We start from the raw sequence: 21,972 nt of genomic DNA on the forward strand, positions 1-21,972 counted from the left end.
AGTGAGCTTCACTTTGTTACACCCACACAACATAAAAGATAAAAAATCATTACAAAGTAACCTTTCCAGCATTACTTACAGGGGTGTTGCAAGGTCTGGAAAAGATCTGGGGCTACGTTTATGTCAGGACTGTCGAGACTCGGGGCTAGCTAGCCTTTTGGTTACAGCCCCTGAGCTTCTATCCGGGGCTACAACCAAAAGATCCGGGGCTATAGTCCCCTCAGCCTTCTCCCCCCTAGCAACACCTCTGGTTACTTATCATAGAGCTGAACACTAGCACAAAATTGTCGCTCACAAAACGGATTGAATTTTCTTTACACTTAACCTCAAGGCCTGGAAAGAAGCCTTCTTGGGAATCCACACTGCAAGAAAGAGTGCAATATCCAAGACAGCCGGACAATGGGTCCTGTGCGTAGAGCCAACACCAACTGAGAACTCGCAAAAGGCATCTACAGCAAGGAAACGGTTTTGATGAAAAAGAACCACAAACATCCGTAAGGCCTTTGAAGCCATTAACCACAGCTGACAGAAAATCAATGAACCTATTCTTCACCTGAGTTCAGAGAATTGCAGAATGCACTCACCGGCCGTCAGAAGGAAAAGCAACCAAAAGCAGCCATTACACTGATAGGATATATTGTATCCAGACAGAGCAATTTCCCATATCATCACTTAACATCGCCACATATTCTTCAAGTAATCCCCCACTTTGATCACCACAGACATGGCTGAATCTGTAGCTCAAATATCTCTCCAACCAGGCTGATATTGGAAAGTTGGAAACCACCCCAACCCACTCCTCCTTGACAGAGGTGCTGCACCAAAGTAACAGAGGTTCCAAGGCTCCCATCAACACAGCTGAGACCTATGCCATGATGCTCACCAAGTCAAAAGCAGGCCCATACGAAAACCATGCCTAGTCAACAGGCATTCGGTCTATAAAGTCACCATTGACATCTTTGACCCAGTAAGTGATAAAGAATTGCAATGAATCGGCCATAGAAACATCTGGTTTAAAGATAACTCAGTATCTATCCTCGACAAGATACGCCCTAAAAATAAATGAGGTATACAAATAGAAAACTCAAGAGAGAGAGAGAGACAGAGAGACAGAGAGACAGAGAGAGAGAGACATAGAGAGAGAGAGGAGGCGGGATGTTGCTACTAATGGATATACTAGAAATATGACTTGCACAAAAAAGCAGTGCCTCTGTCCTACAAGTATGTGAACGCATGATGTATGCTTATTTGAATGGATGTCTCACCGCCCCAGTGAATTATCAACCATCATGTTGATTTACAACCTTCCAAAATGAAATCCTCAAGCGGGGCCTGTAGATCACTCGATCCAGCACAGCACACCTGACGGTCTACGATAGTAGCCATGAATTACAAGACCCGCCCTTGACCAACTCGCTATTCGGCACCCACTGAACTACTGAACCACCTGGGGCAACATACCCCTCGAGCTTCTATACCCAACCTGCCTTGAGAAGTACCCTCCGGGGTCGAAACACTTGTTGGCTGACCACTTCTTAGACTATGCAACTACACTACAGAACATAAAGAAACCAGGGCCGTCATTTCACCAAAATGCCAAGGGTAGCGGAAGTGACATCACACGACCCTTGACCCCCTGATGACATCACAGGAAGCAATGTCATTTGACCCTGCCCCAAAGTGATATCGCGGGTAGCGATGGAACACGACATTTCACCCGTTGACAAAACAGTAAGTGGCATCACATAGCATTGTACACTACGAAAAATATAGTTACGATATCACTATGTGATGTACATTTCATACAAGAATGGATCGCCATATGTATCATTAAGATCAGTGTGTGTAGCTCCATATTACCAAATGACTGTGTATGCAAGCAGACATCCATGACCAAATGATAATGATGTGTTATTATATAGCACTTACGCTTAAGCACTTTATATAGAGAAAATATACACCCAATATCACCCAACCTGTGTTGGTACTCATTTATCGACCTCAGAAGGATGAAAGGCTGAGTTGAGGCGTTTAAGAACAGACTAAATCAGTGACTCACCCCCTGAAGTGTGCCTGAAATAAACATTTAATGAGCCTAGCAATTATTGTATAGAATTCCAGAAAGACACATTATTTGGTATTCCTATTCTTTCTTATTTAGGGTCAGTGCTGAAGTGTTAGACTTGTGGCACTTCTGGTCTTATTTTTTTTCTTTTTTTTAAGGGGCCTGAACAAGAAAGCCAGCAACCCCAGAAGTAAAGAGCCACAGCCCAGGAGCTTGCATTACAAAAAAAAACGTTTTTTTTTTTTTTAGAGGTTGCAAGACAGACCACTGAGGTCGCAGTTGCAACCTCTGGCGACCCCTAAATAATGTCCCTGAAAGAAACACACTTTGAAACACTTCATATAGCGTGAGAATCTTTTATTGATAAGATTCACCAAAAAAAAACTTATTTTGCAAGGTAACCAGGACTTGTTGCACTGTACCTGTCGAGCATGGTCATGAAAGTGTTAAAAACTCAACTCTAAGAAAATAGATCGGAGATAAACGCAGTGACTACACTCCTTGAAATCATGATGGCCATGTTATATTCGGCCAAACAGTGGGTGGCCCAATAGTCACCCATGCACTCAATTTAATGTTTACAGAGGATACTAATACCTCAAATGTAATGTTGCAACCTCAAATCCAGCAGAATCGCCACTAGTTGCTGTCAACCTAAGAAAATGGAACTCTTGATTGCTTTCGGGAAATAGGGCAGAAGCACAAGTCATCTCAGCTAGGTAACCTAACATTCTGAACCTGGAAGTGTTTGATGAGGTATGCCAACTTAGATCAAGAAGACACGCTACAACATAACCTATGATTTAAATAAATTGGCTCCCAGCAAAGTAAAGAATAAAAGTAGACTCTTAAGCAGGGATGTCATTTCAACAAAAAGCCTGGGGTGGCGGAAGTGACATCACACGGCCATTGACCTCCGATGACATCACAGGAAGTAATGTTACTTGACACCACGCCCAAGTGACATACTTCAAAATGCTTTTTTCCAATTGGCCAAGCATCACTGTTTACCAAGGTCATGGAAGAATCACTCTAAAGTGGACAGGGGTTCACGAGGATGGGTCTAAGTACTTTACCGGGGGAAGGGGAGGACAAGCAGTGGCAGGATTTATTTTTATTGAAGAACCCGAAAGTAGAGCCAGGCACATTCCTAGCATTCATTTTGTGGCACCCCTTTTCCTTTTGTTTCCTGATTTGCAGTGTTGGCCCAGGGGCCAGAGTCGCAGACTAAGAAACAAAAGGAGAAACGGCTGCAGCAAAACGAGTGCTAGCAATGCGCCTGCCTCTCTCGCTGACCTCTCACAAAAGGGCATTTACACCTTTTGTCCCGCTTTTGTAAGAGGCCAGTGGGTGAGGCAGTTTAAATTTGCAGTGCCGACCCCTGCAGGCAGCCCTTTCACCGACCCTGCTAGCCCCAGCTCACTTAAAGCATTCAACTAACCCAATTATCCTTTGAACTTCTAGAACAATTCTCTGCATTGGGGCAAATTGGGGGGGGTGTATCTTCTGTGGCCGATTTACTGTTAAAGCTTCCACTGAGTTAATTTGGTGAATGCTTGCTTCATGAAATACAATTGCATTTAAATGGTTGCAGTGTGGTATTAAATGTATATTTCCTTTCTTAAAATCATCAATGCAATATCATTGACCTCCGAGCCAAACTATTACTTGCGGCTTCTAAAAGGATGAGGTAATTGTTTGCTGGGGATGAGCTAAACAAACTCCAGGTGTTTGGATTGGAATTTGGATGATATCACTCACTTGACAGCATTTAAAATACCTAATGGAGGAAAGCAAGCATTAACCTATTTGCAAGAAACGTATGGTTGATATTTGGCAAGACATCACGGGTTTGTTATGAAAGTGAAGCGATCGCAGCTCCATGATTGCTTTTAGGCGGTTGATACAGGACAGTGCAGGGCACATGTGAGAAGATGGAGCATGAAACTGATGAAAGGGAGGGCTTGCCTTTACCTACCCACCAGAGAGGACGTCGCCAGCTCAGTGATGTCATAGCTGTTGGTCGTGGACTTGGTCTCTGCCAGGATGCCATTGGAGGTCTTGAAGCATTTCTAGGGAAACGAGAAGAGCGATAAAAGACACGTGGGGAACCAGTAGTATGACAGCCTTCTTCATCTATTGGCAGAGAGTGGGCAAGGGAGAACAAGACTAGAGGGGCAAGCTCACACATATTCAAATAAAGACGTTTCACCAGACCTAGCCAAAGCAGGATGGCAATGTATGGGGGCGTTCTCTGCCACTACGTTGAAGCGTCTTCAGTGTCATGTACTAACGGGGGTCGCTGGCAGAGAAGCACTCACTGAATGGTTTGGGGGAGGTCTCAACCTTTGTTCTGTACTAGCCGACAGGACACGTGGGGCAAACCACCCAATGGACCTCAAGTTGCCCAGGCCAGCCTCATAATTGCCTGAAAGCATACCTCACATCTCAAATGAAACACACAAGGCAATGACACCAGACAACATTTCTATACGCAATAATAAAACAGCAATTCTATCAAGATCTGGTGTCATACGTCATTAATAATTCTCCCATGTTTTGTAGGGGCTGTTTTACGGGTCGCTGCAGTTATCCTACTCAATTCCTCAATATTGGTGGATTGATGTGCGGGTTCAGCCCTGCCCGGGTTCAAGCCTGGGAATGCAGGTTGCACGCGGGGCTCTGACGCAAGCATTCCTATCCACTGTCAGACAATTACCTGATGCGTCACATCGTAGTGCATTTCAACCTGAGGAAACCTAACCGTCTCATCAAAAATCACTCAACTGTAGGAATGACCTTCAGGTTTTTGGCCAAGGTAAGTAGAACAGCCTCTTCAAGTATCAGACAGTATGGAAGGAAGGAGTAAAATGAAAGAAATGCGGAATGAGACGAGATGGAAGAAAGGAATGAGATGGAAGAGATGAGATGGAAGCAATGAGATTAGATGGGAGAATGTGATGCCATGGATGGAAAAACATAAGACAATAGGAAGCAAGAAAGAATGAGATAAGGTCAAAGGCAGGAAGGAAGGAGGAAAGGGGGAGGGAGGAAGGAAGAGGAGAAGGAAGGAAGGGAGAAAGCAAGAAAGCAGGGAGGGGGGGAATGGAGGGAGAAGGGAGGAATGGAAGGAAGGAAGGAGGAAAGGAAGGAAAGGAGGAAATGAAGGAAGGACGGAAGGAAGAAGGAAAGGAAGGATAGGAGGAAGAAAGAAAGAAAGAAAGAAAGAAAGAAAGAAAGAAAGAAAGAAAGAAAGAAAGAAAGAAAGAAAGAAAGAAAGAAAGAAAGAAAGAAAGAGAGAAAGAAAGAAAGAAAGAAAGAAAGAGGGATCCCTGCTCTCTACCGGACTAGCATGGAGCTGTCCAATTCATGTTTGCAATTTTGAGAGTTTGTGTCTGTAAGTTCCAACGTATGCATTTGACAGCAGCCATTAATGCCGAGCGACTTTCACAACAGTCGATCACAATGCACCAGCCACTAGGTTCTGGACTTGTCAGTAGTCATCCAACACATTGGTACTTTTAATCTCTGTAAAATGAACTATGGATATTTTAGACTTAACATGGGTTCTGATTATTTTTTTTTAATATTGAGTCACTGCTGTCACATGTCACATGTGACAATTTTAACACGTCTGATTTTCGCACACTTTGTGAAGAGAACTTGCCTCATTACACATCAGACCACCAGCGTTGAGTACAAAATCACTTTTTTGCAGGAGACACCTGTGTGTGTGTATGAATCACAGAGCTTTGGAATAGGAGTGTGAAGGAACTGATCTGCGCATTATTTCACAATCTCCCAGCAGCGTGAGGGTAAAAATGGGGAGGTGGGCGTCGAATGGGGAACGATTGCTAGAGGTGCTTGGGCCCGTGGGGCTTTTCATCACTCCCGGCCCAGGGGACATCAATAAGCTTGATATCATTTGACTGGCACCAGTGGCCCTCCCAGAGCCAGTGGCCCTCTCCCACAAACCCAGTCCACCAAACTAAGGTTGCGTGGACCAGCTACAAGCCAGTGCCATGCAAGGCCACCGCTCTTTATTTTTATTTTTTATTTTATTGTTTAAAGCGCGGATCTAGCTCGAGAGCAGCAGAGCGCTGTACGGAGTGTGGGTAGCCGGCATTAACAGGAGTGCAGTACTGTGAGGTCTGTGTGTTGGTATGTGCGTCTATTGGAATTAGTTCTTGGTGAGGTGTTGTTGAAAGAGCCATGTTTGGAGAGATTTGCAAAATTGGAGAATTCTGGTGGCTCTTTGAATTGATGAGGGCATGCGAGGTGGGCATTACAGACTATGTCTATGGGGATGGCGTCTGGGAGGAGAACGGCGGTCCCAGGCACTGACCTGCAAAGGGTCCCAGCAGAAGTCTGACTGGCCTTCCTAAAAGAGAGGAGAAGAAGACTTACATGAAAGATATCATTGGATTTGACAACACATTCTTTACACTGTGCATGACCTCCGAAGAACACGTTTTATTTAATTATTTATTGTGCATTTATTTAGGCGCTTATGCATCAAGTGAATTGTGTTTCAAAGCGGCCACAGAGCAACAGGGAGGGAACAAGGGAATGAAAGGTAAATCATAGAAACAATGAAGAAAGAGAGAGGCGGTCCTACTAGGCCTTGTGAGCATTCAGAACGCGCAAGTGCAGAGCGAAAGAGGAGACAAGGGGGGTAAGTGCTGGGAGTGCCACGGAGGGAAGTGCTAGGGAGTGAGCTACCATCAGCTATTAAGTGCCTGGCAGAGATCACTTAGTGAGAGTGGTCAACTGAAAACACAATAAGTGGCAAGTGCCAGTCCACAAGGAGCAGTTAATTCAGGTACTGCATGCCGACAGCAGTATACAAATGCTCACAATACCCCATAACTCAATGTGTGTACTTCTACTGCATTAATACATTTCATGAACCCCATGTATGTTCTGGGACTGATTTTAGGAAAATTATGATTGCATCAGCATTTGCCGATTTAGTGATGTATTCCGTCGGAATGTGTGTGTGTATTGGATTGGTCTATGCTCTAAAAAGATGCCATGCCATATCATATCATATCATGAATGGAAGCATTCGTGTGTGAGCTGGCAGAAGGAATTCCTTAATGCACTAGTGTGTGCTTTGTCAGTGGAGTACACAGACCCTGCCTTACATTCTGCTATGATGTGTCTTTAGGATAACTGGTGTTCATGCAGGTAAACCGTGGAAAGGATGGTATTAGAGATCCTGGCACAAAGACTTAGGGCCTCATTACACGGTAGGCGGTAAGGGAATAGCGGTACCGGTAGCGGTTTATCGCAAAATTCCCTAGCCAATCACGACCCTGAGTGCCCGCTATTAGCGGCACCGCTAAGAACGGTGCCACTAATAGCGGCCAGTCTGTGGCCGCGCGACCCCTCAGGTCGGAAATAGCGGCAAGGCGCTATTAGCACGCTATTACAAGGCATGCAGGCATGCAAATAGCGGCATGGTATTGGCCAAAAAAGCCCATACCGGCATGGAGGAAATACTGGCATCGCGAACCACACGTTAAGAGACCTGGGTAGCGATCCCACCTGCCACAGGTGGCCACAACAGCACAGGTGGAGGCAATGGAGACTGGGGCAGTACAAAAGGAGCGCACCACACCCCTTCCCACACCCCTTCCCGCACCGAGATGGTTGCAATACTTGCAGCATTACATGGGCTGGAGGACATGATTGCATTGCAGCACCAACAACAACAGGCAGCACAGAGGAGTCGCAGGAGGAGAAGGATGGCGAGACAGGCCCAGCAAGACCCACCAGTGCACCCAGTCATACCACAGAGGCAGCCAGCAATCCCCAGGATTCGAGCCAGTCCATTCAATGCAACCCCTGAGCAGAGACACACCCTGTACCGCTGTCATGACCGCAGCCTCCAAGGAGTCAGGTTTAGCCCAACTGCCTCGGAAGCTGGGTCACAACTTCATTTCCAGGCACCCATCGGCTCCCATAGGGGCCTTATGGACCTTGTCCTGGCGCCAGTGGCGCCAGGCTCATAAGGGGACCCAGTCCCGGCACAGGACGTGCCGGGCTCATGATGTAAGGAATGGTGCTTGGGTGGACCTACCTGCTGCAGACCATGCTGCTCACTCACCTGCAGGATGAAATCCTCATCCATCCATGGCTGGAACTACTTTACCTTCTGGGTGTGGCCAGCACCACTCCCTGGGACTGGATACTGGAACTATTCTGGAAGCTGGGACTTCTTACCTGGGCGAGGCTGCTGTGGAAGGAGACACCTAAGCACTCCAGTAAGCTATTTAAACCACGCCCGATCAGAGCAACGTGCTTCGTGTTATTCTGCAATAGCAGCAGGAAGCTCACCGTGTCAGCTCCAGAGAATCTTCAACTTCTGCATCTGGGGAAGAGAAATCCGCAATCTTACCTTCTAAAATACCATCTTCGTCTTCAGCAGCATCTGAAAAGGGAAAAGAACACCAGGTTAGCACGAGATAAAAACCAGCGCAGCACTTACCCAGTCCATCGGTGCATCTCAAGCCACGGGCTGCAGCTTTCCATTTTTCCGGAACCCTGTGGAAGCAAAGACATTGGTTAGTAAACCTCTGTGAAACTTTCCTTACCTGCGCTGCATTCTTCTCGCCTCCGCCGACGCTGCTACTCGCATCTGCAAAACAAAAGGACATCATTAAGAAATACAAAACTCCATCTATACGCACGTGTTTTGGGCAGCGCTCATCTTTCTCACTCCTCGGCGCATTCCTCGACATCCATTTTTCTGCCCAGCTGCTTCTGCGACCTGAAAAAGGAAAAGAGACATTAAGAACTGCTTTTAACTTCGAATTGACATTTTCTACTTACTTGCCTGCAATACCTTCGCCATTCCATCGCTCTCCAGACTTCCATATTTAAGCAACCGCCGTTTGTGCTGCTAAAAACGGCCTAGCTCCAAATCTTCATTCTCTGCAACCAAGAGGCTGGACAATTAACCAGTGAAGTAACTGGCTTCGGCGCCCCTGCACAGACGCAGGATGGAGAGCTCCGCTTTCACCTACATAAGGTGAGCACATTTAGCCTACGAACTACTTGGGAGTACCAGGAAGGGGAGGCAGCTTACCCAGTCAGGCTTATATATCCATATTAACCCCTTGCTCTCATAATTGCAGACACCTCACCCTTCAGATCAAGACCTCAGTGAGGAAAGGGCCTTTCCAGGGTGGCATTCGAGGCCTGCGCGTGACCCTAGAAGACTCCGAGAACCCCCAGCCCAGACCTGCGCCTCCGAGGGATTCAGGTGAGCGCTACAACCGCCTGGACTGGGATACCATCACCAACACTGTGGACATGATTCACAATGACATAGCGAGCCACATAGACATCCGTACTGCCATCCCCCCCTCCACTGAAGGTGGTAACTGTGCTCCACTACCTGGCCACAGGCACCTACCAGCACACGGTAGGGCAGATGCATGGCATTTCACAACCAGTATTCATACGCACGTGGACCCAGGTGCCCGATGCCCCCCTGAAGCACACAACTGAACACATATCCCTACCACGGACAGCCCAGGAGATCTCCAACGACTAACTTGGCATCTATTCATTGGCATGCATCCAACGTAGCATCAGGGCAATCGACTGTACTCATGTGGAAATGGTGCCCCCACATCACAATGAGGATGTCTAACGAAACAGAAAGCATTACCACTCCATCAATGTCCAAATGGTATGTGACTCAAATAAGAGAATAACACATTGCCGTGACTGATACCCCTGATCAACCCATGAATCAATGGTCCTGCGGAACTCAATGATACCACACAAGATGGAGCGCCATGCTAGACAAAGTTTGTGCCTACTTGTTGAGTAGCAGGGCAGGCACATGGCAGTGTGATGTGGGTTGTGTTTGGGGGGGGGTAGAGATGCATACTCCAACTGGTTGTGGACTGTCATCCGTACAATAAAGGGACATACAGATGTACGCCAATGTCCACCAACGCAGCACACAATGTAGAGGACAAGAAACCACATGCAAGCAGCAAACTGCACAACAAAGTCATCAATCCCTAACCCAATACATGACACATCTATCCACATGCACATTGCACATCATACCATACCCTACATGACACAAAGCTGCTACATTCAGCCAATATGCCTAATCTAAATGTGCGTTGAACAACATCACAACAGATATGCGCCCTTGAGTGCATGCAAATGGATCACCTGTAGCCATTGTACAAAACTGCACCCGTACACCACTACTGATGTGCCGCTTCACAGCATGGGGACATTGGAATCATAATGCCAGTACACTAGCAGTGTCGTACAAAGGTTGTCAGGCTCCAGGAACACCTAGGACCTGTCCACACCCAGGACATTGGAAATACTGCCGGAGGCATGCATGGTGCACGTCCACTTGCAGGGACTAGCTTACCTTCTCACATTGCAGTTACACTGATCGTCTCCATGCATGTTGGGATTCGTGGATACCAATCAGAATGCTAACAGAATTAGTGTGAAATGTCCAGGTTGCAATTGAGGTGACCAGTAACAAGGCCCCATTGTTCCAGCCATGCAGGTGATGCTGGCTATCCCCTGAAGAGTTGGCTCCTTACCCCTATACGGAACCCACAGAACAGGCACGAAGAGGAATAGAACCTTGCACATAACCGTACCCGTGTCGTGATTGGGCAGGCATTTGACCTTCTGAAGACACGGCTCTGGTGCCTAATCTGGCCGGGTGAGGCCCTCCTGTACGGCCAGGACAAAGTGACGAAGATAACCATGGCATGTGTCATGCAGCACAATGTGTATCAGACGGAATGTGCCTATGCCCCCTGACATTGACATGCAACCACCTGATGAAGATGATGTTGATGGGGATGAGGATGGGGGAAATGGGCCGCCAGAACATGCAAGAGTCGATGTCCAGGGGGGACACGATGTGCGTCAGCATCTGATATATCGAATATTTTGAGAGACAAGGGCCAACAATTTTTGATGGAGATGGGCATTGTTGCCCTGCTGTATGTGGTGAGGTGCAAATGGACCCTGTCCCCAATAAAGTACACATACACAATGATGCAGACCAAGCCTGTGTTTCAACTTGTCAACAGTGTATTATGAATAATTTGTGAACCAAAAGTTGATGGCCCCAACTGTGCAAATACCCTTTCCCCCTCCCCCCAATACACTCCCAAAAACACCCTTTCCCCCGCCCCCCAATACACTCCCAAAAACACCCTTTCCCCCCTCCCCCCTAAACACTCCCAAAAACACCCTTTCCCCTCTCCCCCCACAACACCCCCATGTGTGGCTTGTAGTGCATAGGTGTCCTGGTGCACATGTGCCAGCTAGTTCTTGCTGGCCCTACTTCTCCTGCCCTCCACCGCCATTGGGAGGTTGGGATGGCGTGCGCCTCATGGTGCACAGGGAGCGGCGGCAGGGGCTTGTCTGACGGGAACTCGCAGAGGAGGAGGTGCCCAGTTGATCCTGTGATGGGCAGGGATATTGTCGCTCCATGGCGTCCGCAATGCGTGTGAGGACCTGCCTCAGTTGGGCCATTTCCTCACACATCCGGTTTGTGCAGGCCTCCATGCCCTCTCTTGTCTGGCTTGCATACGACCTAAACTCCTCCCTCAGACGGGCTGCCTCTTCCACATGCTGGCCAACCAGCGCAGTGATTTCAACCTGCCTCTGGCTGATGGTTGCCAGGTCATGTTGACTGCGTCCAGCTCTTGGGGTGGCTGCTGCGCCCTGGTCCATGCCTCTGGCATCAGGTGAGGACACCTGAGGGCTCCAGCGCCCTTCCACGTTGTCGTTGCCTGATTGTCCGTGGCTACTCGATTGTGATGGTGGCCGTGGGCTTGGCTCAATGGATTGCGGGGGTTGGGGGTTTGCCTTTGCATTTCAACGTCAATTGCCTCCTGCACGTCCGACAGCGGCGCGGTGGCTGCTGCCTCACCAGTGGAACTGGTGGCAGCAGAGTGCAGGCCCCCCGTGCTTGTTTCCAATGACAGGGGGAACACTGCCGTTGGTGCAGCAACAGGGGCAGCCGTGGCTTCAGGCCGTGTTGCACTGGCGCTCTTGCTGCCTTCACCCCTCTGCTGCTGCTCACTCCTTCCGGTGCCCCTTGAGGTGGTGGCGGTGTCCCCTGTCTCATGTGTCCTGGCCTTTTTCTTTGCAGAGGGAGCAGGTGTCACAGTGCCCGGTCCATCACTGTCTGTCTGTGATCCTGTAGGGGACAAAAATAGGGAATATCATCGGTTATGGTTCTACGTGCCTTATGCAGAATGTTAACGTCATGCCACTCTATGCATTGGGACCTCTTTAGTTGGGAATCCAGTAATGGGGATGTCGGGTGGGTCATGCATGAATGGGTCTGTGTTGCACGTGTATGTGGTGATGCATGCATGTATGTTTGTAGCTGGTTCCATGGGCTGTTTGTGGCCTCAGATTTGGGGGGCCCCCTCACCCTTCACAGTGCATTGTTTCATATGTACACTCACCTCCATCTGATGAAGTGGGCGCACCATGCTCCATGTCTCCCACTCCCTCAATCGATTCCACGCCAATTGTGCTGGCGCAGGTCTCCTCCTACTCCCGGAGTTTTATTGGGGAATCAGCGCCACCTCCTGTGGCCATAGCTAGGTTGCGATTAGCAGTCAGAATTCTGCGGACCCGGAGCCGTAGGTCCTCCCACCGCTTTCTGCAGTCCTTGACAGTGCGGGTGGTGGTGCCCAACGCACTGACTTTGTGGGCAACCTCTGCCCAGATGGCCTTTTTCTTGACGAGGGTCTCACGCAGCAAGTCATTGGCGAATACTACATTGGCATTTGCCACTAGGGTCTGTGCATGATCAGCTCCTCGCTGGTGAATTTTTCTTTGCGCTGCCGATCTGCGCCTTTCTTGACAGCCTTTGGCACCTTCTGGGTTTCCGGGATGATTTGGTGTTGGAGTCGTGTGGAAACAGGTCCTGGATGCAGAGGATGCATGGATTGTGTTTTTAAAGATGGCCGCCGTGCTCTTTCCTGTTCCTGTGCGATGACGCTATTTCCGTTTCTGCAATTTTACGGTCACCGCTATTTGCATGTAGCGGGAGGGTGGAAGTACTATCAGCACTTTCGTCGATGGCGGTAAGGGACTTTTTGGGGTCTTTGGCAGCATGGCGGTAGGGTCATTACCTGCATGGTGTTGCGCTCATGTCCGCGTACTCGTAATGCCACGCTATTAGCGGCATCAGGCCAAGGTAATGGCCGGAATTTACCGCCTACCGTGTGATGAGGCCCTTAGCCTCTCAAGGGGTCATTTGAAAAGGGTGAGGGTACAAAAACAAAGGTGTTATGCAGTGAAAAATGTCCTTTCTGCAATACATGTACATGGATGGAGGACAGGATGGGCCGAGCCCATGGAGGAAGAGGTGAAGTTAGTGTGGGGACATGGGGTCGAAGGGGGCAAGTGGCGAGGAGGGGTGAGGAGAGTTGGTGTTGTGGAGGGGGAGAGGGGACTGGCAGGGCTACTTATGCGGTTCCCCGAGTTAGGTGGCGAGGGTCAGCAGGGTGGGAGTGAGGGAGACACACAGGCAAATAGGTGGGATGTCCCCTGGAGAAGTACTAAAGGGACAGGGAGGTGGGTAGAGGGGTAAAGGAAGCATCTATTTTGCAAATTCCACTGGGCTAAAGTCCCAGCGCACTGAGAGTAGCAACATTGATGAAACTGATGAAATGCATTAAGATCACGCAGGACCCTAAAAGCACGGATATGCTGTTTATGCCTTATCAATTCTTGTTGGATTTTCAATCCACTTGGAGGAGGAGCTGCATGAGAAGGATTTCTTATTTCTCCTCCTTCAAATTCCTCCTGGGTTTATGCCTGCATGGGATTCTCTTCCATTCAACACCTGCTAAAAGCAGGCAGATTCCATTGGAACCCGTTGTAAATTCTGCGGCCCACAAGATGTTGTTTGCAGCTTTTTCATTTTTGACAAAATGGAGATTAAAATCAAACAGCGACGGGAATCATGCCGGTTTTACTCTTCCATATACCACTCAGTTTTGTAAAAGTGGGAAATTACAAGCAGGGGACCCAACAGCAGGGGATCCAAAAGCACAGGACCCAAAAGCACACAAGTTCTAACGTTGGTGGTCCCCATGCATGCAATTACCATCTTTAAGAAAAATTACTTTGCCCCTCAAAGCAGCACCTACACGAAGAACAAGCTCAGGTGAAACAAAGTAAATATTCACATCAAAATCGCAAGCAGCGATTAGTCGCAGGTCTGGCAGCAAAAGGCAAAAAAGCAGCCTGACCTTTACTGTCAGAATCGTATCCCTCCTTTGACATTCACTCAAAGTGGTTTGTGTGTTTTTTACCGAAAGATTCAATATCACAGTGCCCTGGAGCACCTTGACATCGCTCCATGATGGAACAGCAGGTCAGTCTGCTGGAAACAACACCATTCATTGGGCCTGATCTACAAACGTGTTTTAACATGGGAAAGTGCCATTGAAAACATGTGTGTACATCAGGCCCATTACATTTACCTGAGCTATAGTTATTGTGATCTTGAAATCATGGAATCAGAGATCCAGACAAGCAGTGTATGAGCCCATTTTACTCCCTAAAAGCAAACTAATGTTCCCAAGAAGATGCACGAGGGATGCGAGTGTGCAGGAGCGTAAGGCTTGATGCTGCCAGCACTGCTCCACTGATTTGTCAGTAGTATGCAGACAACGCGTCGCAAAGAGAAGGTCTGCAAATGTGTTTCCTGATTCAAGGTGGGCTTTAATTCTTTTTACAACATCTGTTAGGCTGCAGGGATGACCCCATTTAAAGAAAGGATTATGGAAAAAATGCTGGTTTTAAAATTAGACATAGGATTTTACCTTGATTAAAAACTGCTCCAGTCTATGGTGGAAACTCCTTTTTAGCTTGCAAAAATTCCTTCCTAGTATCAACTTCCCAAAGAACCAAGTCAAATTCTCCTGCATTAAAATCATGTTTTGTTGCGAATCCATATAGGGACTGATTCACAAAGAGTTGCACTGGAGCAAACCAGTGATCCTCTCTAATTTGCTCCTATTACACCCGATTCACAAAGCCTGACACTGGTTCAATGCGGGAGACGCCTGCAAATGTGCAATACAGAAAGATGTGGTCTAGTGCAACTGGGAGATGCTCCAGGCATCGGCAGATTTGCTCCAGTTGACGTCTTTCTGAGTCATGCATAAGGCAGCTGGGGCAAATCTGAGATTTACACGGCATCTCTGATTTACTGTAGTCCAAATCTATGTCAATTGGGGCCGTAGTCTTATTTGTACATCTCACCAGCTGGTTTGGTGCTTGTGTTTTACTTTTTAGATTTGGCGTTCAATGGCACCTGCATTGAATGGCAAGTTATTGTATTGGAAGGGGATCTGGGTGGTAATGTCTTGGTCCATGGTTGCCAACTTTCGCCACATATTACTTCATGATGTTTCTTCCCACCTTTTTTTTTTTTTAATTTGTTTTTTATTGACAATATACATATAAGGATGGGCGGGACAGCCGACCCAACCAGCAAAACAATCAAAATGAACCAGATCGTCAATGATATTTTCTCTTTTTTTACAATAACTCCCTTCCCCATTTCCCTCCTCCCACCCCATCCCCCCAATAGATCAACATGCCAAGTTTTGAGGTGTTGCAAACTTATTGAAACTTATGGGAGAACACTTGCATACCACATGATTGTTAGAGGTACCACTTGAGACAGTGGGGTCTGAACAAAAGACAGTTGAACAGGAAACATCTCGAGTCCTTAGGGGGTGTAAGAACATGTACCATATCGAAGCAGCTCAGTATTCATTCTACAACTGCATAGAAATACAATCATCATGGAGAAGAACTGCAGTCCATTCCTGTAGAAAATCAGTCATAGTATCGTTTGTTATTGCAGTAAGTTTTTCGTATACAAAAATCGACCTAAGTTTACAGAGCCATTCCTCCTTGGAGGGGGCAAGGGCGCTCTTCCATTTTTGGGCTAGCGCCAGCCTCCCCGCTCATAGCATGGCCCCAATGACCTTGGGATAAACATTCGATTCTGTCTCCGGCATAGGAGTGCCCAGTAGAATTTCCAACGGGTGTAGGGAAGGGCCAAACCCCTCGATATCTTTAATCCAGCTGAGTAGTTCCGACCAGTAAACCTGTATGACCGGACAACCCCACCACATGTGAAACCAGGTTCCTCATTGGTGACAGCCCCTAGGGCAAAAGGGGGACACATCTCTAAACATCTTGGACAGCAGGGCCGGCGGACGGTGCCACAAATGGAGGATTTTAAAGCTATGTTCCATGGCAGCGGTATACAGAGAGCCTGTAAAGATACTTTTAAAGACAGCCCTCCAAGTGTGATCATCCAATGGCATGCCCAGCCTTTCCTCCCATATTTTTTTGAAGGGTTGTCTATCTTCTAGGTCCGCTGTTATCAAAACACTATAAAACTTAGATAAAGAACCCTTTCGAGTTGTACTTTTAGCTAGGATAGTTTCAAAAGGAGTGAGGGAGCGTCTAAGCTGGTCAGCCCAGCGAGGGTGGGTCAAAATCCCCTTCAAACATAAATATTCGAAGACCGTGGGTGGTCTATCTGTCAGTGCCTCGATCAGGTTGTCATGCTCTATGAAGCCCTCTTCTCGTGAGAGCTGAGAGACCCTCTCCAGACCCATGTCTGACCAGGTCTGAGTGTCTCGGAAACCCCTAGAGCCCAGATCAATGGGGGGGGGCCCAGAGCGAGGAGAAAGGGGATGGCCATGAAGGCAGTTGTTTATTAGCTTTATTAGGCTTCCATACTGCCCACAAGGCTGCCAGGGTGGGGTGTGTTCTGAGCTGAGAAGGGAGAGCCTTAGGAGGGGCCCACAAAAGGTCTCTAACTTTTTTCGGGTGGGTGTGAATGTCCTCGACATATGTCCAATATGTTCCCATATCGTCCCGCATATGCTCCAACATCACCCGGAGTTGGGCTGCTTTATAATAGAGCCGGAAGTCAGGGAGACCAAAACCACCATAAAGCTTTGGGAGGGTCAGGGTGGAGGTTTTAACTCTCGGCCGTTTACTGTTCCAAATGAATTGGAGGACACGGGACTGAAGCACTTCAGAAAAGGTCTCAGGTATCACGACTGGAAGCGCTGCAAAGAGGTAGAGGAGGCGGGGCAGAATATTCATCTTCACCATAACCATGCGCCCAAGCCAGGAAAGCGTGAGGGGTGCCCACCATCTGAGGTCGCTGCTAACCTGAGCAAGGATCCCCGGGAAGTTGCACTGGTATAGTTGGGATAGATCTCTGGGGATGGTGGTGCCCAGGTACCTAGTGGTTTCCATTCAATTCTAACCCCCAGAATGTCGGCGTCACTTCCGATGTCTCGATCCCCTGGACCCATGGGCATGATGCTTGATTTGGACGTGTTTATTGTCAGTCCAGAAAAGGAACCGAAGTAGTGTACAAGATCAAATAACCAGGGCAGGGAGTCTTGAATATTTGTTAGGTAGCCCAGAATGTCGTCCCCAAATAAGGATAGCTTAAAGTCACAATGACCACACCGTATTCCTAACCGCAATGGCCAGGGGCTCCATTGCCAAAGCGTACAATAGGGGCGACAGGGGGCATCCCTGCCGGGTACCTCTAGAAAGGGAAAAAGGCTCTGAAGTGCCTCAGTTGACCAGCACTCTCGCCGAGGGACCATTGTATAGAGCTGCGACCCACCCACAAAAATTGTCTCCCAGACCCATCTTTCGGAGAACCCTGCCCATGTAAGGCCACTCGACGCGGTCGAAGGCTTTTTCTGAGTCTAGCGAGAGAAGGTACCCCTCCACTCCCTGTCTAGATGCCTCATGCATAAGGTCGAGAGTTTTTCTTATATTATCTGATCCCTGGCGACCGGGGATGAAGCCCACTTGGCCTCCATGTATGAGGGTAGGGAGGAGCTTTGCTAGTCTATTCGCTAGGAGCTTAGCCAATATTTTAACATCGGTGTTAAGGAGGGATATGGGGCGGTATGATTGGCAATAGGAGGGATCCTTGCCCTCTTTAGGCAGGACTACGATTAAAGCAGACATCATCGTGGGTGGGAGGGTGCCTTGATCCAGGGCAGCATTGTACATCTTAGCCATGAATGGGGCAAGCGTGGATCTGTAGGTCTTATAAAACTTAACTGTAAAGCCATCGTCCTCCGGGGCAGTGCCGCTCTTTAATGAGGATATGGTGTCTTTTACTTCTTCCGGGGAAATGGGGTGTTCGAGAGAATCAGCCTTGTCAGGAAGAAGACCCGGGATGGGAAGGGAGTCTAGGAAACTGTCAACATCATTCCCATCCCCCGTATATTCCGAGCAATACAATTTTTCATAATATAGCCTGAATTGTTCTGCAATCTTGCTATCCCTCACGGTCGAGTCCCCTTCTGGGGGGCGTAATGAATTCACCCTCCTACTGTTCCTAAGTTCTCGAAGTCTCCAGGCCAATATCCTATCCGCCTTTTCCCCCTTTTCCATATACTTCTGTTTCAGAAATGAGAGCTTCCTTTCCGTTCGTCCCACCTGGAGGTCCGCCAACTTAGATTGCAACCCCTGCAGTTCCTCCCATTGCCCGGGAAACATCTGTGTTTTCAACTTCCCCCCCAGTTGGATAGCCTTTATCTTTTCCTTTAACAATTTCTCCTCACGGTCCCTCTCCCTTTTTCTCCCAGACCCTATACCAATAAGGGTGCTTCTAATTGTTGCCTTAAATACCTCCCATACTCCCATAGTACCAACCTCCCCGTTGTCATTAAGGGTGAAATAATCTTCTATGGCTGCTAGGAGGGATTGGCGTATCTCCTTGTCTTGCAGGAGGAGGTCGTTACACCTCCACCGGGTTCTGGTCGCCGGTGCAGGGGGAAGGCCAATCCTAATCTTTACCATATCGTGATCCATCCAGGGGACAATCTCCACACCCGAGTCCGAGACCTCTCCCTGCAGCGAGGAATCAACCAGGATGTAATCTATACGAGAGAAAGCAGCATGTGGCTTTGAATAGTATGTGTACTCGGGGTTCCGACCCCGCTCGGGTATACACGTGTCACATAGACCCAGTTCCCCATTTACTTCCTGGAAGGCCAACACCAATTTCTTGTGGAGACGGTTGTTGGGGCAGGGTTTATCAGACTTTCTGTCACTCTCGGGGCAAAGCACCATGTTAAAATCCCCACCCACCAGTAGGGTGCCCTCAGAAAATGACATGATTATCCCTTTCATTCCCTCCCAGAAGGTGTCCTGGGCTTCATTCGGAGCATATATGCAGACCAATGTGAACAAACGGCCCCGCACTTCCCCCTTTACCATGAGGTACCGACCATCCGGACCCGCTTTTGAGGCTTTAAACACAAAATGGGCCCCAGGGGAGACCAACAAAGCTACCCCCGCTTCTTTACCTGGGAAGAAGCCGTGAACATCTGCTCAATGGTCTTGGCCTTGAGCTTAGGCTCCTTTCCCCGAACCCAATGAGTCTCCTGCACAAAGAGAAAGTGAAGCCGCAGCCTCGCAAATTCCCTCACAATTAGCGACCTTTTTGTAGACGAGTTGAACCTGTGGACATTTAATGACCCCACTTTCATGAATTGGAGCGAATCATCCATTAAAACACAGGTAAAGTCTCATAGCTCCATGCTTAGAACAGCAAGCGTTGTTGCTCCCACAGTGCTTCCGCAACCCCCTAGCGGCTCGAGACAGCCCCAGGGGTGCGAGAAAGACCAGAAAACTTGGCGCGCCATAACTGTAACCCCAGCAACCCAACTCCCCCTCTTCACCCCCCTCCCCCCTCATCGCCTGGTTGTTCCATGGCTTCATCCAATCGCCAGACCAGGCCACCATTGTCTCCCCCCTCCGGGCTCATAAACTCTTTATAAACCACAACTCGAGCCCCCCCCACCCCAGGATCAACGCAGTTCACAAACCGTTACATCACCCTCCATTCACAAAGTCAAATGCCGGTTTTTCCGTCTGGTGCCAAGAGCTCGCTTCAGGTACTCGGAAGGTCCGGGGAGGCTGGGGCCACTCTCCTAAATTTCCTTTGCCCACGAACTCTGTGCCATTCCCTTGGAGCTTTGTTCCCTTTTGGGCCTGTCGGGGTTCGCTCACGGTCCTGCTCCCCCATCTCCATGTTTGAGTTGTCCAAAAGTTTGCCCGACACTCTCTGGATATCGTCCTCAGTGATCAAGGCATACTTTTAGCCCTCGAACACGAAAGAGAGCGAGAATGGGTATCTCCACCTGTATCGGACCCCCCTGGACTGGAGCATCTTCGTCAATGGGGAACAGAGGCGACGTCTTGCAAGGGTGAAGGCTGACAGGTCTTGATACACCGAGATCTGGGCCCCTTCCCACTCCACCGGGTCCTTCTTGGGAGCCAGTTTGAGGATCCTGCTTTTCTCTGAGAAGTAATGAAAGCGAACTAGAACGGATCTGGGGCCTCTAGAGGATGCGCCCGCTCTATGGGCCCTGTCAATGGTGGGTTTGTTGGTGTTGGCCCCCTCGAATAGCACTCCTATTACTGCATTGATAGCTTTGATGATGTCTGCTTGCGTTTCGCCTTCGTGTTCTGGAAAGCCTAGGAAACGTAGGTTACAGCGGCGTTCCCATTCTCCAAATCATCCATTTTTAAGGAGCATTTCTCTTCTCTCCTCTCGCGCTCCGACAGGCGCATGTCAAACTGTGTCTCAAAGATGTCGCTCAAAGCTGTATTGTTCTCCAGTGCCTGAACCCTGTCGTCAATATTGTCCACTTTTTTATCCAAGGTGTCCAGTCGTAGAGCAATATCCGTCCTAAAGCCTCTAATTTCCTCCAGTATGGCCGCCATGCCCCTGGTGACTGTGCTTGTATCAGCAGATTCCTGTTGCGTCTGGGCTGCCATTTCAGGGGGTATCAGGGGCTCGGGGGGCGTGCAGCGAAACTTCTGCAGGGATTCCTTCCAGTTCATAGGCTCTCCCCCAGCATCCCTGCTCCGTGGGGGCCTTCCCCGAAAGCTTGTGCCCAAGGTGACCCGCTATCACACACGCATAAAACGCCACAGGGGGGCGAGGGCCAATGTCAGCCGAGGGGCGAGGAGTGGAGACCCAGCAACGGGGGTCCGAGTCCCCGACTAATGCACTCCTGCGGGGATAGGTTTCGCCTCCGCCGGGTTCCCACCTCCCCTCTCACCCATCGAACTGTATAACTTCACTCCCGTCAGAGCAGAGGCAGTACTTAATGTTCCAGAGGCTGGGTGCGGGGAGGACCAATCTCCAATCCCTCGTGTCTGTACCCCGGTGTGGCCTGCTGAGGCCGATCTCTCCCAACTGGGCCCTGAGTGCCCGTTCTGTCCGCCTGGGAGCCGCTGTACTCGGGGGACACTCCGCTGCCCGAGTTGGTGTATGCCAGGGGCTCTCCCCAGCCTCACTCTTCCCGTGACACCTTCAGTCTCCCGGAGGTCCTCCTGCCCGGACCTGCACCTCCTTACCTCCTCGGCACAGATCCGCCGCTCAGCCTGTGGGAGTCCGTGTGCTGCGTGTGTAGGCCAGTGCGGGGCTTCGCCTGCCTCTCACGCACTGCTGACACTGATTCCTGAAGCTCCAGTTCGCCCTACGCGGGTTCACCAAGCACCTGTGGGGGCCCTCACGCACCTTCCTTCTCCTTGTACTATAGGCCTCGCCCAGGCCTGGATCTCCACAGCGCTTTCGTAGTACCGCCTCCGGCTCCCGGATCCGCTGCGGGTGCCCCCAGATGCGTCCCGCTCCTACCGATGTGAACTGGGCGGGGGGGGGGCGCCAGTCAGGTTAGCCGAGCCCCACCACAGGCCTTGCTCGGGCCCGGGTTCGCCGTAGATTCTTGCGGAGCCGCGGCGCCGCAGGGGGGAGGGGCTTCTGTCCCTCTAAACTCGGAAGCTCT

At 49.3% G+C, this 21,972-nt stretch overlaps 1 protein-coding gene across 2 annotated transcripts in view; it reads right to left on the bottom strand.

Moving 5' to 3' along the window:
* FAM131C (family with sequence similarity 131 member C) overlaps nt 1-21,972 on the bottom strand; it is a 634,923-nt gene that overhangs the window by 329,761 nt on the left and 283,190 nt on the right. Inside the window, exons 3-4 of one of the 2 annotated variants that reach the window (XM_069611099.1) lie at nt 6,411-6,446; nt 4,044-4,137 (exon numbers count right to left, since the gene is read on the bottom strand). In XM_069611099.1, the coding sequence (XP_069467200.1) occupies nt 4,044-4,137; nt 6,411-6,446 (130 nt within the window). The remainder of the gene's footprint in view (nt 1-4,043; nt 4,138-6,410; nt 6,447-21,972) is intronic. The other variant, XM_069611100.1, reaches the window with a different exon arrangement.

This window comes from Ambystoma mexicanum, chromosome 8 (genome assembly GCF_040938575.1).
Source record: "Ambystoma mexicanum isolate Mex_15411 chromosome 8, UKY_AmexF1_1, whole genome shotgun sequence".
Taxonomy (NCBI): domain Eukaryota; kingdom Metazoa; phylum Chordata; class Amphibia; order Caudata; family Ambystomatidae; genus Ambystoma; species Ambystoma mexicanum.